The sequence below is a fragment of the Martes martes genome, assembly GCF_963455335.1.
Source record: "Martes martes genome assembly, chromosome: 15".
NCBI lineage: Eukaryota > Metazoa > Chordata > Mammalia > Carnivora > Mustelidae > Martes > Martes martes.
The window spans coordinates 38,758,557-38,780,028 of record NC_137903.1 but is presented as its reverse complement, the minus strand read 5'-3'; the positions used below and the strand labels follow the sequence as shown (position 1 = coordinate 38,780,028).

The following is a 21,472-nucleotide window of genomic DNA, read 5'->3' as shown; positions in this document are numbered from 1 at the left end:
CCTTAGCGGAAAAGCTTTCAGTTTTTCTCCATTGAGAATTATATTTGTGGTGGGTTTTTCATAGATGGCTTTGACAATATTGAGGGATGTGCCCTCTATCCCTACACTTTGAAGAGTTTTAATCAGGAAGGGATGCTGCACTTTGTCAAATGTTTTTTCAGCATCTATTGAGAGTATCATATGGTTCTTATTCTTTCTTTTATTAATGTATTGTATCACATTGATTGATTTGCAGATGTTGAACCAACCTTGCAGCCCTGGAATAAATCCCACTTGGTCGTGGTGAATAATCCTTTTAATGTACTGTTGGATCCTATTGGCCAGTATTTTGGTGAGAATTTTCGCATCTGTGTTCATCAAGGATATTGGTCTGTAATTCTCTTTTCTGATGGGATCCTTGTCTGGTTTTGGGATCAAGGTGATACTGGCCTCATAGAATGAGTTTGGAAGTTTTCCTTCCATTTCTGTTTTTTGGAACAGTTTCAGAAGAATAGGAATTAATTCTTCTTTAAATGTTTGGTAGAATTCCCCTGGGAAGCCGTCTGGTCCTGGACTTTTGTTTGTTTGGAGATTTTTGATGACTGTTTCACTCTCCTTACTGGTTATGGGTCTGTTCAGGTTTTCTATTTCTTCCTGGTTCAGTTGTGGTAGTTTATATGTCTCTAGAAATGTATCCATTTCTTCCAAATTGTCGAATTTGTTGGCGTAGAGTTGCTCGTAGTATGTTCTTATAATTGTTTGTATTTCTTTGGTGTTGGTTGTGATCTCTCCTCTTTCATTCATGATTTTATTTATTTGCGTCCTTTCTCTTTTCTTTTGGATAAGTCTGGCCAGGGGTTTGTCAATCTTATTAATTCTTTCAAAGAACCAGCTTCTAGTTTTGTTGATTTGTTCTATTGTTTTTTTGGTTTCTATTTCATTGATTTCTGCTCTGATCTTTATGATTTCTCTTCTCCTGCTGGGTTTAGGCTTTCTTTGTTGTTCTTTCTCCAGCTCCTTTAGGTGTAGGGTTAGGTTGTGTATTTGAGACCTTTCTTGTTTCTTGAGAAAGGCTTGTACCGCTATATATTTTCCTCTCAGGACTGCCTTTGTTGTGTCCCACAGATTTTGAACCGTTGTGTTTTCATTATCATTTGTTTCCATGAATTTTTTCAATTCTTCTTTAATTTCCTGGTTGACCCATTCATTTTTTAGAAGGATGCTGTTTAGCTGCATATATTTGCATTCTTTCCAAATTTCCTCTTGGGATTGAGTTCTAGCTTCAGAGCATTGTGGTCTGAAAGTATGCAGGGAATGATCCCAATCTTTTGATACCGGTTGAGACCCGATTTATGACCCAGGATGTGGTCTATTCTGGAGAATGTTCCATGTGCACTAGAGAAGAATGTATATTCTGTTGCTTAGGGATGGAATGTTCTGAAGATATCTGTGATGTCCATCTGGTCCAGTGTGTCACTGAAGGCCTTTATTTCCTTGTTGATCTTTTGCTTAGATGATCTGTCCATTTCAGTGAGGGGAGTGTTAAAGTCCCCTACTATTATTGTATTACTGCCGATGTATTTCTTTGATTTTGTTATTAACTGGTTTATATAGTTGGCTGCTCCCATGTTAGGGGCATAGATATTTCAAATTGTTAGGTCTTCTTGTTGGACAGACCCTTTGAGTGTCATATAGTGTCCTTCCTCATCTTTTATTATAGTCTTTGGCTTAAAATCTAATTGAATTGATATAAGGATTGCTACCCCAGCTTTCTTCTGATGTCCATTAGCATGGTACATTGTTTTCCACCCCTCACTTTAAATCTGAAGGTGTCTTCGGGTCTAAAATGAGTTTCTTGTAGGCAGCATATTGATGGGTTTTGTTTTTTATCCATTCTGATACCCTGTGTCTTTTGATTGGGGCATTTAGCCCATTAACATTCAGGGTAACTCTTGAGAGATATGAATTTAGTGCCATTGTATTGCCTGTAAGGTGACTGTTACTGTATATTGTCCCTGTTTCTTTCTGATCTACTACTTTTAGGGTCTCTCTTTGCTTAGAGGACCCCTTTCAATATTTCCTGTAGAGCTGGTTTGGTGTTTGCAAATTCTTTCAGCTTTTGTTTGTCCTGGAAGCTCTTTATCTCTCCTTCTATTTTCAATGATAGCCTATCTGGATATAGTATTCTTGGCTGCATGGTTTTCTCGTTTAGTGCTCTGAATATATCATGCCAGTTCTTTCTGGCCTGCCAGGTCTCTGTGGATAGGTCTGCTGCCAATCTAATGTTTTTACCCTTGTATGTTACGGACTTCTTTTCCCCGGCTGCTTTCAGGATTTCCTCTTTGTCGCTAAGACTTGTAAATTTTACTATCAGGTGACGAGGTGTGGACCTATTTTTATTGATTTTGAGGGACGTTCTTAGCATCTCCTGGATTTTGATGTTTGTTCCCTTTGCCATATTAGGGAAATTCTATCCAATAATTCTCTCCAATATACCTTCTGCTCCCCTCTCTCTTTCTTCTTCTTCTGGAATCCCAATTATTCTAATGTTGTATCGTCTTATGGTGTCGCTTATCTCTCAAATTCTCTCCTCGTGGTCCAGTATTTGTTTGTCTCTCTTTTGCTCAGCTTCTTTATTCTCTGTCATTTGGTCTTCTATGTCACTAATTCTTTCTTCTGCCTCATTTATCCTAGCAGTAAGAGCTTCCATTTTTGATTGCACCTCATTAATAGCTTTTTTTATTTCATCTTAGTTAGATTTTAGTTCTTTTATTTCTCCAGAAAGGGCTTTTATCTCTCTGGAGAGGGTTTCTCTAATATCTTCTATGCCTTTTTCGAGCCTGGCTAGAACCTTGAGAATCGTCATTCTGAACTCTAGATCTGTCATATTACCAATGTCCATATTGATTAGGTCCCCAGCCTTTGGTACTGCCTCTTGTTCTTTTTTTTGAGGTGAGTTTTTCCGCCTTGTCATTTTGTCCAGGTAAGATTTGCTTTCTCCTGCTGTGGAATTCCGCTGTTATTGGTGAGTGAAGTTGGTCTTGGCTGGGTTTCTTGTTGATCTTCTGGGGGAGGGGCCTGTTGTGGTGATTCTCAAGTGTCTTTGCCGCAGGCGGAATTGCACCACCCTTACCAGGGGCCAGGCTAAGTAATCCGCTCGGGTTTGCTTTCGGGAGCTTTTGTTCCCTGAGCACTTTCCGTAGAGTTCCGGAGGACGGGAATGAAGATGGCGGCCTCCCAATCTCCGGCCCAGAGGAGCTGATAGCTCGGGGTCCCGCTCCTCAGTGCGCCCTCAGAGAAAAGCGCCCAACCGCCCCCACCTCCCTGGCCTCTGGTCGCACCTGGAGGAAAGCGCTCAATTGCTTTCACCTGGAGAAAAGCGCCCGGTCGCTTCTGTCTCCTTGGCCTCAGGCCACACTCCAAGCTCACCCAGCCTGCGACCGGTTCAAGGTAACCCCGGGCTGAGAGCTCACTCCTCGGCTTTGTCTCTGTAGCCAGCTTCCCCGCTCTAATACCTATGAGCTCTGCGACACTCAGACACCCCCGGTCCTTCTGTGACCCCGCAGGCCCTGGGGTTATGCTGACCCCGTGTGGGCTTCCCCCCGGTTTAGCCTCTGGAGCGATGTCCCTCCGTGGAGCAGACTTTTAAAAGTCCCGATTTTGTGCTCCATTGCTCCGCCGCTTGCCGGGAGCCGGCCCCTCCCCCTGCGGTCTGTCTTCCCGTCGCTTTGGATTCACTTCTCCGCAGGTCCTACCTTTTAGAAGGTGATCGATTTTCTGTTTCTAGAATTGTTGCTCTTCTTCTCTTCGATTTCCCATTGGATTTCTAGGTGTTCACAATGGTTAGATAAGCTATCTAACTGATCTCCTGCTACCCGATGTCGTCTCAGCCTGCTACTTCTCCGCCATCTTGACTCCTCCCCCCTCATAGTTGCAATTTTTTTTTTGTGGTGAGAACTTTTAAGATTTACTGTTAGCAAATTTCAAATTTACAACACACTATTGTTAACATTCACCATGTTGTGCATCACGTCCCCATAATTTATAACTCCAAGTTTGTACACTTGACCACCTTCCCTCATTTTACCCACTCCCAACCCCTGCCTTGGGCAACCACCAACCTATTCTCTGTATTCATGAGTTTAGATTCCACATACAAGTGAGATCATATTGTATTTGTCTTTTGATGACTTGTTTCACTTGGCACAGTGCTGTCAAGGTCCATCTGTTTGTCACAAATGGCAAAGATTTCATTTTCTTATGACTGAATAATCTTTCACTGTATATACGTATCGCAGCTTCTTTATCCATCAATAGTTTATTTCTGTGTCTTGTGAATAATGTAGCAATGAACATGGGGATGTAATGCATCTTTCTGAGTTGGGTGTTTTCATTTCTTTTAAGTAAATATGAAGAAATGCAATTACAGGATCATATGGTATTTCTATTTTTAATTTCTTGAGGAGCCTCCATACTATTTTCTGCAGCAGCTGCCTCAACTTACATTCTCACCAACAGAGCATGAGGGTTCCCTATTCTCCATACTGTCCCCAACACTAACTATCTCTTCTCTTTTGATACTAGCCATCCTAACAGGTGTGAGGTTATAGTCCATTGTGGTTTTGATTTACATTCCCCTGATAATTACCTGTTGGCTGTCTGCATGTCTTTGGAAAAAAGTCTATTCAGGTCCTCTGTCCATTTTTAATTGGAGTTTTGGGTTTTTGGCTACTGAGTTGTAGAAATTCTCTATGTATTTTGGATATGAACTCCTTATTAGATACATAATTTGCAAATATTCTTCTTCCATTTCATAGCCTTTTCATTTTGGTGTTTTCCTTCACTGTGTGGAATTTTTTTTGGTTTGATGTAGTCCGACTTGTTTATATTTGCTTTTGTTGCCTTTGCTTTTAGTGTCAAATCCAAAAACAGATCACTGCCGAGACAAATATCCAGGATGTTTCCACCTATGTTTTCTCTTAGGAGATTCATGCTTTTAATGTTTTGCTGAATTTGGTTTGCTAATATTTTACTAAGAATTTCTGCATGTTCATCACGGATATTGGCCTGTAATCTTCTTTTCCTGTGGCATCTTTGTCTGGTTTTGATATCAGGGTAATACTGACCTCGTAAACTGAGTTTGGAAGTGTTCTCTTATTTGGGGGAAGAATTTGAGAAGGATTAGTATTAACTCTCCTTTGAATGTCTGGTAGAATTCACCATTGAAGCCAACTGGTCTGGACTTGTTTGTTGGGAGGTTTTTGATTACCAATTCAAATTCTTAATACTAATTATTCTGTTCAAATTTTCTATTTCTTCATGACAGTCTTGGTAGGTTGTACGTTTCTAGGAATTTATACATTTATGCCGGGTTATCCAATTTGTTGGTGCATAATTGTTCATAGTGTCTCTTTGTCCCATGGTATCTGCTATACCATCTCCTCTTTCATTTAAGTCTGTGTGTGTGTGTGTGTGTGTGCGTGTGTGTGTATGTGAGATTCTTGCTAAAGGTCTGTTAACTTTATCTTTTCAAAGAACCATCTTTTAGTGACATTGATCTTTTCTATTGTCTTTTTAGTCTCTATTTCATTTATTTTTGCTCAGAGCTGTTCTTTTTTTAAAAAAGACTTTATTTATTTATTTGACAGAGAGAGAGAGAGAGATCACAAGTAAGCAGAGAGGGGGGGGGGAAGCAGGCTCCCTGCTGGGCAGAGAGCCGATGCAGGGCTCGATCCCAGGATCCTGAGATCATGACCTGAGCCAAAGGCAGAGGCTTAACACACTGAACCACCCAGGCACCCCTGATCTCTGTTCTTTCTTTCCTTCTACTAACCATTGGCTTTTTTTGTTCTTTCTCTACTTCCTCAACTGAGATTTTTCTCATTTATCAAAATAGGCCTGTGATGCTATGAACTTCTCTATTCTAATTGCTTTGCTGTATCCTGTAAGGTCTGGTATGTTGTATCTCCATTTTCATTTGTCTCAGGCATTTTTAAAAATTTCTCCTTTGATTTTTTTCTCTGGCTCTTGGTTGTGTGTTTGTGTGTTTAAGATTTTATTTGAGAGAGAGCATGCACAAGCAGGAGTGGCAGAGAGAGAGGGAGAAGTGCCATGCGGTACTTGATCCTACGACCCTGAGCCGAAGGCAGATGCATTAACCCACTGAGCCACCAGGCGCCCTAGCCCTTGGTTATTTAGTAGCATGTTGTTTAATCTCCACATTTGTGAATTTTCCAGTTTTCTTTTTCTAACTTATTTCTAGTTTTTTGGTTTCTTTCTTTTTTTTCCCCCACTTGAGGAGCCTCAAAGCAGAAAAGATGCTTGACATGATTTCAAACTGCTTAAATTTACTGAGACTTGTTTTGTGGCCTGTTGTAGGATCTATCCTGGTGAAGGTCCATCCCATGAACACTTGAGAAGTTGTGTGTAGTCGACTGCTTTGGGATGAAATGTTCCACTACATCTGTTAAATCCATCTGGTCTCACATGTTAAGACCAATGTTTCCTTATTGTTTTGGGGTATTTTTTTTGGTTTGGTTTTTTCTGTCTGGATGACCTGTCCATTGATGTAAGTGCAATGTTGGAGTCCTCCACTGTTCCTGTCTTGTTATCAAGTTCTTTTAGGTCTGTTAATCTGAATTTAGGTGCCCCTATGTTGATTCAGATTTACAAATGTTATATCCTCTTGCTCTATTGGCCCCTTTATCATTATCATTAAATATTGAACTTCTTTGTGTCTTATTACAATCTATTTCAGCCGCAGCTTCTGGTTTCCATTTGTATGGAATCTTTTCCACCCTTTCACTTTAGTCTGTGTGTGTCTGTACAACTTAAGTGAGACTCTCGTAAGCAGCATAGAGATAGGCCTGGTTTTTTTATTTTTAAGATTTTATTTATTTATTTGACAGAGAGAAATACAGCGAGAGAGGGAACACAAGCAGGGGGAGTGGGAGAGGGAGAAGCAGGCTCCCCAACGAGCAGGGAGCCCAATGCGAAGCTCAATCCCAGTACCTGGGATCATGACCTGAGCCAAAGGCAGACGCCCAATGACTGAGCCACCCAGGCGCCCCAGGCCTGGTTTTTAAAAATCCTTTGGGCCATTCTTTATCTTCTGTTTGGAGAATTAGTACATTTACACTTAAAATAATTAATGATAATTGATTTCTGGCTGTTTTGTAATTCCCTTGTTCCCGTCCTCTTCTCTTTCCCTCTTCCTTTGTGAGCTGATGGTTTTCCGTACATCTCTCTCTCTTTTGTGTATCTACTATAGGTTTTTGCATTGTCCTAACAAGAGGCTCATATAAAACAACTTCCAACAATCTATTTAAGTTGATAGCAGTGTAAGTTTGAATGCATTCTAAAACTCTACATTTTTATTCCTCCATCCCACATTTTATGTCTTTGATGTTCACAGTTTACATCTTTTTATCCTGTGTATCCATTTAATGAAATTTTGTGTTTACAGTTCTTTTTACTGCTTTTAATTTTCAAACTAGCATGTAAGTGATTAGCCTCCTCCACCCCTTGCATTATTCTCCCAGACTGTGGGTGCACCTCAGTACGCTATCTGGGCTCTGTGCCCCAGGGGTAGAGGCAGCCTGTTAGAATGGTTTCTCCACTTGTAACAGTTCAGCAGGACTCACAAGTGCAAGCCCCCAAGATCACCAGAACCAGGAGGTCAAAAGGCATCTTCCTAGGTGGCAGATGCAAAAATCAGGGTGCCAGACCAGAGTACAAGCTCCCACCCCAGAAGATTCCAGTGACCCAGAATGAGGCAGAAGGAGAGCACCAAGATGGTGCCCACTGGGCTCTGTCCCCCAACAGCATCTCGGTAGTGCCAAATAAGAAGCCTCTGCTGCAGGTTGAAGCTCTAGGACAAGCCAACAGACCCCTTTCCCTGAAAGACTGGGGGTGTGTTTCAGGCTGCTGTGTCTGGGCTGGGCCCTGGGTGGAGCCAGTTAAGAACTCTTCCTCCACTTATTACAGGACTATGGGACCTGTGAGTGTAAGCCCTCTGGCCACCAGTCAAGCCACCTAGAGGTATCCCCAGGGTGGCAGCCACAAAATTCAGGGTGCCAAAGAAATGTACATGCTCCTTTTTGGGAGATACTAGGGACCTGGAGAGAGGGAGAGGGTGAGGACAGCATCTGCCAGCCTCCGTTTTTAGACAGCATTTCAGTAGGCCCTTAGATGTGTGTTACATCAGATGCCTGACCCTCAGAGTGAAGCTTTAAGATAAGCAAATAGGCCTCATTCACTGAAGGACTTAGTCGCCTAACCACCGTGTGCTGGGCCCGGGGTGGCGAGTGCACGAGTCCTTTAAGAACTCTTTCTCAGTTCAGTGTAGCCCTGTAGGTCTTGTGGATCAAAGCCCTTGGTTTCAAAGCTAACTGTTTTGGGAGCTCATTGCTCAGGCTCAGGTCTTAAAAGTTGAGGTGACCAATGTGGGGGTTCCAACTCTTTACTCCTCAGGGAGCACCTCAGGATTGTGAGTTCCCTCCTGATTGTGGGTCGCTGCACCACAGGTAGGGTTTATGGTGAGGTTGTGTTTTGGCCTCTCCTACCCATTTTGATGTGGCTTTTTTATTCATTCACCTGAAGTGTAGGGCTCAATCAGCTAATTTCGGGGTGTTTTCTCAAGGGAACTGTCACATATGTGGCTGTAGATTCGGTGTGTCTGTGTGAAGAGGTGAATTCAGGATCCTTCTACGTCACCATCTTGAACCAGGACCTACTCCTTCATTTTTGATACCATTTTTTACCCCAGCGTCTGTGACACCCCACAGCCATCTCTTGCTCGTCATCCTCTCTAGCCTGACTCTGACCATACCTGTGTGTGCACTGCAGCCACCCTCCTCTCTCCAGGTCAGAGCTGCTGTAGTTCTGTGGCCCTGATTCTGTGTCACTTCATAAACTTTCCTTAGGCAGTCTCACCTGTGACCATGCCTTAAGTTTCCACCCACATAGTTACTCCAAATGCATCATCTCAGCCCTGGCTTCTCTGAGCCCCAGACACACACAGTCAACTGCTCCCTTGACATCTCCACTGGAATGGATGGAAGGTAGCTCAAGTGCAACATGTCTCAAACTGAACCATGATCTGTCCCTGGACTCCACAAACCCTGACCCTTCTTCAGGGCTTCCTATCTCAGAGAATGGAACCACCATTCATTAACCAAACAACCCAGAAACCTAGCTATCATCTTTGACACCACCTCTCTCTCACCAACCCATCACCATAATTGATAATCCTACCTTCAGAATATCCAAAACCTCTTAACTGAGCTCCCTAAATCAATTCTTGTTTTCTTCCAATCTATTCTTAATCTACAGCCAGAGTGATCTCTGCAAAGCAGAAATCTGATCATGTTAACTCTTTGTGTAAAGCCTTCCTGTGGCTTTTATCTTCACAGTATAACGCCTTGATCCTTAACAAAGCCAATGAGCCATCGCTCCGCCTGGCCCTTGTATTCCTATCCAGCCTTGTATTTCTGCCCCTCTTTACTGAGGAAAGTAACAGAAGGGTCAGAGGACTTCTACTTTTCACTTTGCTGGAAAGGAAGCTTGGTCAGGCCTGCAAACACTTAACTAGAAGACCCAGGCACTCCCTCTGTTTTAATCCGTCAGATAAAACAGTCTCACCCAACACATGCCAAAGTTCTTAGGCTCCTTCAGAAAATCAAACATACCCATATTCAGACACAGACTAAAGACAATTGCAGGAGGCACCTACATGCTCTGGGTATATACTTAATAAGAAATATAAGAAGAGACTATGGACTCTGAAAAACAACCTGAGGGTTTTGAAGGGGCGGGGGGTGGGAGGTTGGGGGAAGCAGGTGGTGGGTATTAGGGAGGGCACAGATTGCATGGAGCACTGGGTGTGGTGAAAAAACAATGAATACTGTTACGCTGAAAATAAATTAAAAATTTAATTTAAAAAAAAGAAATATAAGAAGAAATGTATTGTTATTTAAAATCATCAAGTTGTAGTCTAGCCCACAGAGGGAACACTGATTTTGGCAGAACCCACAACACCTGAAAAGCAACAATATTTAAAGGGCAGAGAGAGGAATAAAGATCCATGAAAGAGACCAAAAGAGAGGAGACAGAAAAGTAGAAAGAAAGAAAGGAAGGAAGGGGCTCCTGAGTTGTTTTATTCGAGACAGGTAAGCCTGCAGCAGGTTTGTGCACTGACAAAGAGCTGTTAGAATGGAAGACAACCCCACATTCCTGAGCACGTGGCAGAAAAGGAGCACCAGAAGTGAGACAAGTACAGAAATGGGGCCGGGGAGCTGCAGGTTACAGGTTTCCCTTTGATTCCTTCTATTTTTTTTTTTTTTTTTAAGTAGGAAGCATAATCAAGGAGGAGAGGGTTATGGTTAAACTATGACTGTGTAAAGAGATGTGGTGAGTAGTAAGAGGCAAAGCTGAATGGAGGCATAAAAGGGCCCCAGGCAGTGTTGAGCACCCCCGCCCCCCAACCACTACTGGAGACCACGATTCACGAGGAACGAACCCACAGGAGTGCGACAGTTTTCTGCAAAGAGGCTTACCGGTACGGGGTGGAGACAGGCAAAATTGACAGTTCTGCTGATTAGAGTTGCAGTTCTGCCAACCCGGGAGCAGAGAAGTGGGAGGAATTAAGGACGCTGCTAACAGGCTGCTGGAGGGAGAAGGGGGCCATGGAAGGAGACCAAAGACCAACCTTCAGAAAATCGAGGAAAGGAAAGAGCTGGATAAAAAACGAAGTGTGGTAAAAACTGTTTTACATACTGCTGATGGTGCGGTTGGGACAAGTGGAGGGAAGGATGACAAACAGCAGGAGCCTGGGGAGGAGTAGCAGGGCCCTGGCAGATAAGCACACAGAGGTCGCAGACCAGCCAGAAGGCACCGGGGCCTTCAGGGAACGTGACCCAACTTTAGGGTCCTCACCTCACACAAACCCCAAAAAAGATGACATGCGAGGAAGAGTGATGTCAACTCTAAGTTGCTCCAGAAATGTCAGATATTCTTGGCGGTGGGAACAATACCACTGTTGTTATTTTATAGTGATGACCAGTATTTAGATTACAGTCCTTTAAGAGACAAGCTCTGTATCTGAAGATCTCACCGACAGTCACGGTTAACGAAATCAGTAAAGCACTAAACCTTGTACTTTGAAAGTAGACTAGTATTGCAATGCAGCTCACTGTTTTTTTTAAGTTAATGCCATGACAACTTCCTTCCATGTTCATAAAAGAAAACATAGATTGGCTTGCCTGGATAGTAGTAATCTTGATAGAGTTCGGTTTCCTCTGACTTCAGGGCAGAAAGCGTTCTGAGTGTTTTGTATTTTGAGGTTTCTTTTTCTGCTACTTTAGCCGGTTCGTATTCTGGCGGTGTGACATCTTCATATTCTTGCTCTTCTTGTTTTTGAAGTCTAATATGACAAAGAAAGTAAGACGCTATGGTCAACAGCCTCTAGGACCTTAAGTTTAAATCTTTATACTGTACTTTACAATACAATATCTATTCTTTCAAACAATTGTTTTAAAGATTTTATTTATTTATTTGAGAGAGAGAGAGAAAGAGAAAGAGCACAAGCAGGGGGAGCAGTAGAGGGAGCGGGAGAAGCAGGCTCCCCACCGAGCAGGGAGCCCGATGTGGGACTCGATCCCAGGACTCCAGGATCATGACCTGAGCTGAAGGCAGACACTTCCTCTGAGCCACCCAGGCACCCCTTTCAAACAATTTTTTATACACTTTTTAAAAAGTAGCTCTGAGGGCACCTGGGGGGACTCGTTTGGTTAAGCAAATGACTCTCGATCTGAGGTCAGGTCTTGATCAGTGTTGTGAGTTCAAGCATCGCCCTGGGCTCCATGCTGGGTGTGGAGCCCACGTAAAAGTTAAATTTTTTAAAGTAAATAAGTAAATAAATAAATAATTAAAAATATAGAAAGCAGATCTGAAACAAGGAGAGTCTAGATAAATGCAAAAGAGGTCTGATATTGTCATGGCTGGAAAGGACTTAAGAATCCTCATCTAACTCAGAAGGAAGAAATGTAAACCGATTAGCAGCAGTGTGAGGTCAGAATAGTTTTTGAAGTTCAGTACTCACATATTACCTTTCCTTGTAAAACCAATGCCAACAACAACCCTTACCAAGTCTAAAACCAAAACCTTTTCACGATACATTAGCCAACTGCCTATTTGGAAATGTTAAAAAAAAAACAAAAAACAAAAAACACCTTTCCATAAGAACAGAATCCACAATCAGTGCCTACAGCTGACTTACGTGGCAGAGCATGTTTTTGCAAGGTGGAGGAAATGCAGGGCTCCAAAGAGCCTCACGCACCACTCGGTGGGCAAAATTACCCAGTGGTGTATTAAACGAAAATATGTAATCACATGAATAAGGAGGAGAACTTTCTCTTCAAAGACAGAGCGCAACTTCTTCACACTTGCTCATGGATACCGGTATCAGGTATTCTTAAATCCTTCTCCCTGGAGCACTCTGAGTCCCTTTTGGTTTATAAACACCTTGAACAGTTTCCTCTTCACTGAAATGTCTAATCCACATCCTTTCTTTTTTTTATAATGAATCATATACTATTTTCATAACAATGTTTAGGAGTTCTTTTCACATTTTATATAGTAATCTTTTGTCATTTTACATGTACTGAAAATCTCTTCTGGTCTGGACTCAACTTTTCATATTCTTGATGAAGTCTTCACAAATCTAAGTTCTTACTTTAATATAACCTAATTTATCTATCTTTGCATCTCCGATTTGTGTTTATTCTCAGGAAATCTGTCCTTAACTCCAATCTTGACAAAACTCTTTTTCACTTTTACCAAATAGTTTTAAAGTTTTGCCTTTCACAAGTCTTACACTTCATCCTTGAGTCTGGGGTATGATGTGAGGAGCAGATCCAATTCTCCCCACTCCCACCCCATAAGGATATGCAATTGTCACCAAACATTACTAATACCCCTACCTTTTCTTCCCTGACCTGTAACTCCAGATATACAATTATATACAAGTCTGCATCACTCCAAATGTATACAATTATCTACCCCTGGTTCTTTATTTTTGTCTATCCTCGTTTTTCTGTCCCACTGCTTTAATTGCTAGAGTTGTCATAGCTATAAGCTCATGCCTTCAAATTTCTTTTTCTTAAAGAGTGCTTACATATCTTTGGCCTTTTGCTTTTCCATATAAATTCTGTTTCATTCTCAATTAAATTTTGTAATCTTCACTACAAAGATCATACTGATGCTTTTTCCTAGGTACTAGATTTTTTATTACTATTACAAATGATAGTGATGACTAAAATTAAATTTTCAATCTACTGCTGGACTGTAGGAATGAAATTCACTTACACTAATTTTAATCTAGAAGTCTTGCTAAATTAAATTCACTTATTAATTATAAAACAATTATTTTGTACTTTTATTACTAGACATTGTATAAATGATTATGGTTTCTCTTTTTCAAAACTTCCAGCTTTCATTTCTTTTTTTTTTAATTAAATTTTTTATTTATTTTCAGCGTAACAGTATTCATTGTTTTTTCACCACACCCAGTGCTCCATGCAATCTGTGCCCTCCCTAATACCCACCACCTGCTTCCCCCACCCTCCCACCCCGCCCCTTCAAAACCCTCAGGTTGTTTTTCAGAGTCCATAGTCTCTCATGGTTCACCTCCCCTTCCAATTTCCCTCAACTCCCTTCTCCTCTCCATCTACCCTTGTCCTCTATATTATTTGTTATGCTCCACCAATAAGTGAAACCATATGATACTTGACTTTCTCTGTTTGACTTATTTCACTCAGCATAATCTCTTCCAGTCCTGTCCATGTTGCTACAAAAGTTGGGTATTCGTCCTTTCTGATGGAGGCATAATACTCCATAGTGTATATGGACCACATCTTCCTTATCCATTCATCCGTTGAAGGGCATCTTGGTTCTTTCCACAGTTTGGCGACCGTGGCCATTGCTGCATAAACATTGGGGTACAGATGGTCCTTCTTTTCACTACATCTGTATCTTTGGGGTAAATACCCAGCAGTGCAATTGCAGGGTCATAGGGAAGCTCTATTTTTAATTTCCTGAGGAATCTCCACACTGTTCTCCAAAGTGGCTGCACCAGTTTGCATTCCCACCAACAGTGTAAGAGGGTTCCCCTTTCTCCACATCCTCTCCAACACACGTTGTTTCCTGTCTTGCTAATTTTGGCCATTCTAACTGGTGTAAGGTGGTATCTCAATGTGGTTTTGATTTGAATCTCCCTGATGGCTAGTGATGATGAACATTTTTTCATGTGTCTGGTAGCCATTTGTATGTCTTCATTGGAGAAGTGTCTGTTCATATCTTCTGCCCATTTTTTTTTTAAAGATTTTATTTATTTATTTGACAGACAGAGACCACAAGTATGCAGAGAGGCAGGCAGAGAGAGAGGAGGAAGCAGGCTCCCCGCTGAGCAGAGAGCCCGATGCGGGGCTTGATCCCAGGACACTGGGATCATGACCTGAGCTGAAGGCAGCGGCTTTAACCCACTGAGCCACCCAGGCGCCCCTTCTGCCCATTTTTTAATATGATTATCTGTTTTGTGTGTGTTGAGTTTGAGGAGTTCTTTATAGATCTTGGATATCAACCTTTTATCTGTACTGTCATTTGCAAATATCTTCTCCCATTCCGTGGGTTGCCTCTTTGTTTTGATGACTGTTTCTTTTGCTATGCAGAAGCTTTTGATCTTGATGAAGTCCCAAAAGTTCATCTTTGCCTTTGTTTCCTTTGCCTTTGGAGACATATCTTGAAAGAAGTTGCTGTGGCTGATATCAAAGAGGTTACTCCCTATGTTCTCCTCGAGGATTCTGATGGATTCCTGTCTCACGTAGAGGTCTTTTATCCATTTCGAGTTTATCTTTGTGTACGGTGTAAGAGAATGGTCAAGTTTCATTCTTCCACATCATTTCTTTTTATCTTTTTTTTTCTTATCTTATTGCTTTAGGACCTTTAATAGGATGTCACACAGAAGTGGCAATAGCAAGTATCCTGGCCACTTTTCTCAACGTAAGAGGAACGCTTTTAACACTTGCCCATTAAAAATATTTGCTTCAGGAGCACCTGGGTGGCTCAGTGGGTTAAAGCCTCTGCCTTCGGCTCAGGTCATGATCCAAGGGTCCTGGGATCGAACCCCAGGTGGGCTCTCTGCTCAGCAGGGAGCCTGCTTCCTCCTCTCTCTCTCTGCCTGCCTCTCTGCCTACTTGTGATCTCTGTCAAATAAATAAATAAATAAATCTTTAAAAAACATATATATATATTTGCTTCAGTGGCGCCTGGGTGACTCAGTGGGTTAAAGCCTCTGCCTTTGGCTCAGGTCATGATCTCAGGATCCTGGGATCGAGCCCCGCATCTCTGCTTAGCAGGGAGTCTGCTTCCCCCTGTCTCTTTCTCTGCCTGCCTCTCTGACCACTTATGATCTCTCTCTGTCAAATAAATAAATAAAATCTTTAAAAAAAAGTATTTGCTTCAGAATGTAAAAATAAATAAATAAATAAAAATATTGCTTCAGGTTTTTGGTAAATGCCTTTCATCATGTAGTTTGCTAAGAGTTTTTTATCATGAAGAGATAATGCATTTTATCAAATACTTTCTTCGTTTAATCTATTAATGGTAATTGATATTGATGCATTTTCTAGCGTTGGATTAACCTCGCAGTTTTTAGACAAGCTGCTCAATCCAATCTTGGTGTATCATCCAGTTTGATATGCTACTATAACCTGCAGGTTAGCATTTTATTTCGGGTTTTCTGCTTCTAAGAATGTGAATGAAACTGACTTAAAAGATTGTATAAACGGAGGTCCTGGGTGGCACAGTGGGTTGGGCGTCCTGACTCTTGGTTTCCACTCAGGCTGTGTCCTCAAGGCCATGAGATCAAGCCCCACCTCAGCTCTGAGCTCAGCACAGGGTCTGCTTAAGTTTCCCTCTCTGCCACCTTTTGCCCCTCCCCTCCATGTGCATACATGATTTAGGGACTATTTTCTCTTTTTCTGTTCTGTGGAAGAAGTTGTATAAGATTGGAATTCTCCATTTCTTGAGTTTCTTTTAGAACTCATAAACCTGGTAGAAACTCAGAAACTCTGGAAACCTGCCTGAACCTAGTACGTGTGGTGGTGGCAGGGGAGAGGGGCAGTTGGGGAGGTGGTCATGATTCATAACTACAAATTCGACAATTTTAGTGGATGAAAAGGAATGAAATCTCACCATTTGCAATGATGTGGCTGGAACCAGAGAGTACTGTGCTAAGCAAAATAAGTCAGAGAAAAACAAATACCATATGATTTCACTCATATGTTGAATTTAAGAAATAAATCAAATGAGCAAAGGGGAGCAAAAAATGAGAGAGAGCCAAATCAAGAAACAGACTCTTAACACTGATGGTACCAGAGGGGTGGGGGTGGGGGGGACTGGGTAGAACAGGTGATGGGGATGAAGCACCTGTCCTGATGAGCACTGTGTCCCATGGAGGTGCTGAACCACTATACTGTACACCTGAAACTGTAACACTGTATGCTAACTAACTAGAGTTTAAATAAAAACAGCAAAGTTCCCCTTGCCTATTACTTATTGAGCCTATTTTGTTCATACTTTTCTTAAAACTTATACATTTTGTTTCAGGCTAATTGCTGTGAAAGAGTTAATTTCCTCATCTCTTTAACTGCAGATGGCTCTGCTCTGAGGGTCTCCTATTCTGGCCTCCTGAGTAGTGCTCACAGACCCACTGCCCCGCCCCCCTGCACATACAAAGAGAACACATGCTAAGCGGTGTTGAGCTGTGCAATGTCACAGCCTAAGAATCCATGGGTGACTCTGTTTTTCCTGCTCCGGTCTGTCAAAGGTCTGCCAATGTGACTGACAGCTGTTGCTTTTCCTGATTTTCTCTCTCTTTGATTTCTATTTTCTTAGTTTTTGATACTGTTTATCTTCTTCCCTCGATTTTCTTTTGGCTTATTCTGTTCAATTTTTCCCCTTAACTTCTTAGAATGGATCATTACCTCATTAATTTTTCAGCCTATCTTGCTAATGTAAGCTGTAGGACTATAAACTTCTCTCCACACAACAGAATAGGCACCACCACACCACCTCTAAGTGTGACAGGATTAGTTGGCCAGGTTCACCAACTTCCTCTCTTCTTTGTCTCTTGCTTTTCTAGACTTAGTTCTACTTTGTTTCCTCCTGGGTGGGGTGGGGGAGTCTTTCAGAAAAGTTGTTTTTCAGACATCATATTTCATTTCCAAACCACAGAGTGGTTTTCCTAGTTAATCTCTTGTAACTGATGTCTACAGTGATCAAGGAGTATGTGATCTATTGAGATGTCTTGAGAATTTGTTTAAACAAGTTTTATGGTCTCAAATGCTGAAGTCTTGTAATTGTTCCCTATGACCCAGAAGATAGTAAGGAAGCATCTTTTTTCTTTCATCTGTTGGTACCCTTTTGCTTCCCAAGATGTTTCCACACATGCATTTAATCCAGTCTGACATTTAAAAAAAAACAAAAATAGAAGTCTAGCCCAGTTGCATTTACTGTGATTACAGGCATTTTTGGAATTTATTTCTATCTTATTTTTGTCTCCTAACATAAACCTTTTCTTATCTTTACTCTCATACCTTCTATACCTTTTTCTTTTCAGAACTTTCATCAGCTTTATCTTTCACCTATTCTATCTCCATTTCTGCTATTATATATTTAATTTCCAAAAGCTATTTTTTTCTCCAAATGTCCCCTATTTTTTATTCTCTTAAAGCTATTTCTTCAGTCACCTGACAATCCAGGATAGACCTGTGCTGGTTGTTACTGAACTTTTCTTCTCCCTGTAGGGTCTATTTTCTCCAGGTTTTTGTGATTTGAGTTTCCATCAAACTATAAGCTTTCCTCAAATGATCATGGGTCATCTGTTCGTATTTAAGAATCATCACTGAGACAGCAATGAGACCATTCCTCATGCACTGACAGGAATCTGCCAACTGATAGATTTCGCTGTGGGGTAATGCTTAGTTGAGGTTTTCCCAACTGGCTTTCCTAGAGGCTGGCCAATTTCCCAGGGCACAATGCGCTTAGATTTTGGCTATGAGCTTCCTCGAAGTCCAGCAGAGGAAGAATACTAAGGTCCCCTATGATTTGGGTGCAATAATGGGTGCAATACTCTCACTGTGTCTGGTGTCCCTGCATCCTGGATGTCTTCTGCTGGAATGAAGGAACACTCTCTTGGCTGAGAGAGGTTAAGGAAAGGGGATCTGTGCTCTAAGCACTGCTTCTATGAACCTCCAGGTTACTGCTTTTGCTGCTGCCGCCACCTGGAGAGGTTCCTTCCAGGCGGGGGGTGTAGGGGCAGCAGGCAAGAAGCAGCTGCCTCTGGGCTTCACCCCTGCCACCTTAGGTTTGCACTGTTTGCTCTGCAAAATTAGTGATCACTTATCCTTCCATTTCTGAGCTTCCAAAAAGACACTGACTGCTTTTGTCTCTTCTCGCCTTCTCTTGTGGATTTATTCCTTTTTGATCATTTGGTGGGATTTCAGGAAGGAGAGCAGTAAGAGCATAAGTTCAACCCATCAGACTTAAATAGAAGTCAAGTTTCTTCAAGTACTTCCTCACTCCATTATACTCTTCCTGAGTGGACACTGATCCACCGAGAGGAATGCGAAAAAGGAAGCAAGCATATGAATCTCTCTAACCTCTTCTCCATCTGCCCATACCTGACCACCTTTGGCCCTTCTGGGGTCTCCCAGCTGTTGGTTAACTTCTCATTTCCAGCAACTTCCTTCTCATCTTTTTGGTATATCCAAGACTGGTCTGGGGGAAGGAGCCAGTGTTAATCTGCCTATCTCGTCAGGAACCCCTCCCTAAGGTTTGCTAAACTCTGGCACCCTCAACCATTCCTCACAAGACACTGTCCATTCTTCATTGTCAGAATGGCTTACCACTATTACCACATGTTGTTGAAATTTTAATTTTATTAGATTTTATCTTACCTTTCTTTTGTGTTGCTTTTCTCCTTGTCCATGTCTTGATTTATTGTTGTCAAATAAACTGGTATATTTTTGGTATTTTTTTCCTAGACAGAACTATGAAGTAACAGGCTGTAAGAAATATGTTCATGTTACCTTTTAAACATAAAAGATGCTTTCACAGCTTTGACTATCGGTTTCAAAACTGCAAAAAAGTTGGTTCTCAACTTCCCACTAGGCTTAATTGAATATCTCCATCACCTTCAAGTGTTTCCACCATATAGTGTGATTCCCAGGCCCTTCACTACGCTAGTTACCCTTCTCAGGTCAGCCTCTGTACTGTCTACCTCCATCTCTAAGGCAAGGTTTTCTTTCTTACTTGATGGGTTCATGTACGTGCAATTCTAATTTACCTTAAATTCTATATTGAAGAGAATGCTAAGTTTTAAGATCCTCTCCTCAAGGAAAATCATCAGAAAGAACGTAGGGAAGTCAAAGGAACTGGTGGCCTAAGGTGTTAAACACATTTCCCTATTCACTAAGTACTAAAAGTCCATATCCATATGCTACTAGCATTCTTCAGACGGAACAGAAGGGAGTGGGTTTTGAAATATGAAAAAGAAGAGTTCTCTTTCTGATTACTGAGGGAACTCTAGCCTCCAAATAAAGAAAATGCACTGCACAGGCATGGAACTATACTCTAACTAAAGAAGCCAAGATGTAGCCTAGAATCAATGTAGGGTAGAAAAAGCTTTAATTGTCAAGTCAATAGCATCAGACAAATCAAATATGACAGACTGATATGGGCCAGAGGCAAGAGGAGTTCTTACTGGAATAGAAATGATAGAAATTTCCACATCAGAAATGAAGCCAACAACTACACTATCAATGCAAGACTGGTCTATCTGGTGATGAGACTCAGGGTGTAGAAAGGGTCCTGATCAGATCCAAAGAGCATCAAGAATGGCCACAGAGGGATTATTTACTACAGCCAGGCTACAACTCTGGGGCCCACACTTGAGACAAGGTTCAGATCCAAGAAACATTCCCCCTACATTCAAAAGCAACCCTGAATCAAACTCATTCTGGATTTTCAACAGAGTGGAGGTCAGCAGAATTATTCTGAAAAAAGGCCAAAGAGTAAATATTTTAGGCCTATGGACCAGAGGACAAAAATCAAACATATTACACATTATTCGTACAGTAAGAGAAAATAGATTTCCACAAATGTTTTATTGATGAAATTCAATATGAAAACAGTTGAATACAATTTTTTAAAATATTCCTACTTAAATGTTCCTATCAATGAAGAACACAGAATTCTTTTGAGAAGGGTAACATGTTACATACTGGGATTCAAGGTTAATGTTATCCATCATCAAACTGCTTGCCATTATTCCTTTATAAAAACCATTCTTAGCTTGCAGACCTAGAAAAACAGGTCGCAACCCAGATCTGACCCATGGACCATCATATGCCAGCCCCTACGAGACCGTACATGTCAATTGCAACATCTACTTTAACTCTGGAGTAGCTTGTATTTGCATGCTAACAGCACACCACCAAACACTACCTTCCCCCCCCCAAAAAAGAGATGTTTGATCTCACTATAAATCAAATAGTATAAAAAATCAAATGAATAATTCTTTTTTCCTATGAGACAAGCGAAAAAATCAAGTTAACCTCACACTTCTTCACAGCAACATTCAAACGCCAGAACATTTCCTCAGGAGAAAAGAGTGGCTAAAGAAGTTTTTACAGAGCCAAGTTTTCATGTTAAGTATGAAGCTAACAAACACTTCCACACATGCAAAATGCAGTAAAGATATCCACAAACCCTACTTGTAAAATGTACGTGGTAATAAATTCCACCCTCACAGTGATGAAGGCAAAAATATGGCAATGAAGAAAATAATAGGAAGAGCATTAAATCCATTTAAGTATAGAAGTAGGTCAAAACAACTATAGGACTTCTGATACACAGCAGAACTTTGATAGCACAGAAATAACAGAGTATTAACACAATCAAGAGGGGAAAAGAGGAGGTAAATGGAATATAGGGAACATAAGTGCTCTTCACCTTTCAGATACACAGAAGTCAATAGATGATACTTAATTTTGATAAATAAAATAACAGAAGTTTAGCTATATTATTTAAAAGTATAAAGGTACCTGTTTAAAAAAACTACAATTATAACATATGCAATAAACATTAGGGAGTATGAGGTATCAGATAAAAAGTAAATGCATGAATTATGTTCTAATTTCTTCATTTCACAATGTGGAGCCAACAGATGCCACCTAAAGTGCATAAATCACAAAGGTTGCAATATATATGATGTTTTAAGTCTAGAAGAACTAAAATGATGCACGAACCTTCCTAAATATCAGAAGCAAAACTATGTATTCACACAAAACAGGGACTTAAAAGATTAAAAAAAATGAAGGACAGTTGTAGTTGACTTTAGTAAGTTTCCTACATAATATTCATTCCCTCCTTC

General features: G+C 41.1%; 1 protein-coding gene across 1 annotated transcript in view; it reads right to left on the bottom strand.

Annotated features, from left to right (window-relative positions):
* Nucleotides 1-19,027, bottom strand: part of DNAH14 (dynein axonemal heavy chain 14) — a gene marked incomplete at both ends in the record, with an annotated part of 406,864 nt that extends 387,837 nt beyond the window's left edge. The window contains 2 exons of the mRNA XM_080824495.1: nt 11,241-11,401; nt 18,996-19,027. Of these exons, the coding sequence (XP_080680621.1) occupies nt 11,241-11,401; nt 18,996-19,027 (193 nt within the window). The remainder of the gene's footprint in view (nt 1-11,240; nt 11,402-18,995) is intronic.
* Between the last annotated feature and the right edge of the window lie 2,445 nt (nt 19,028-21,472).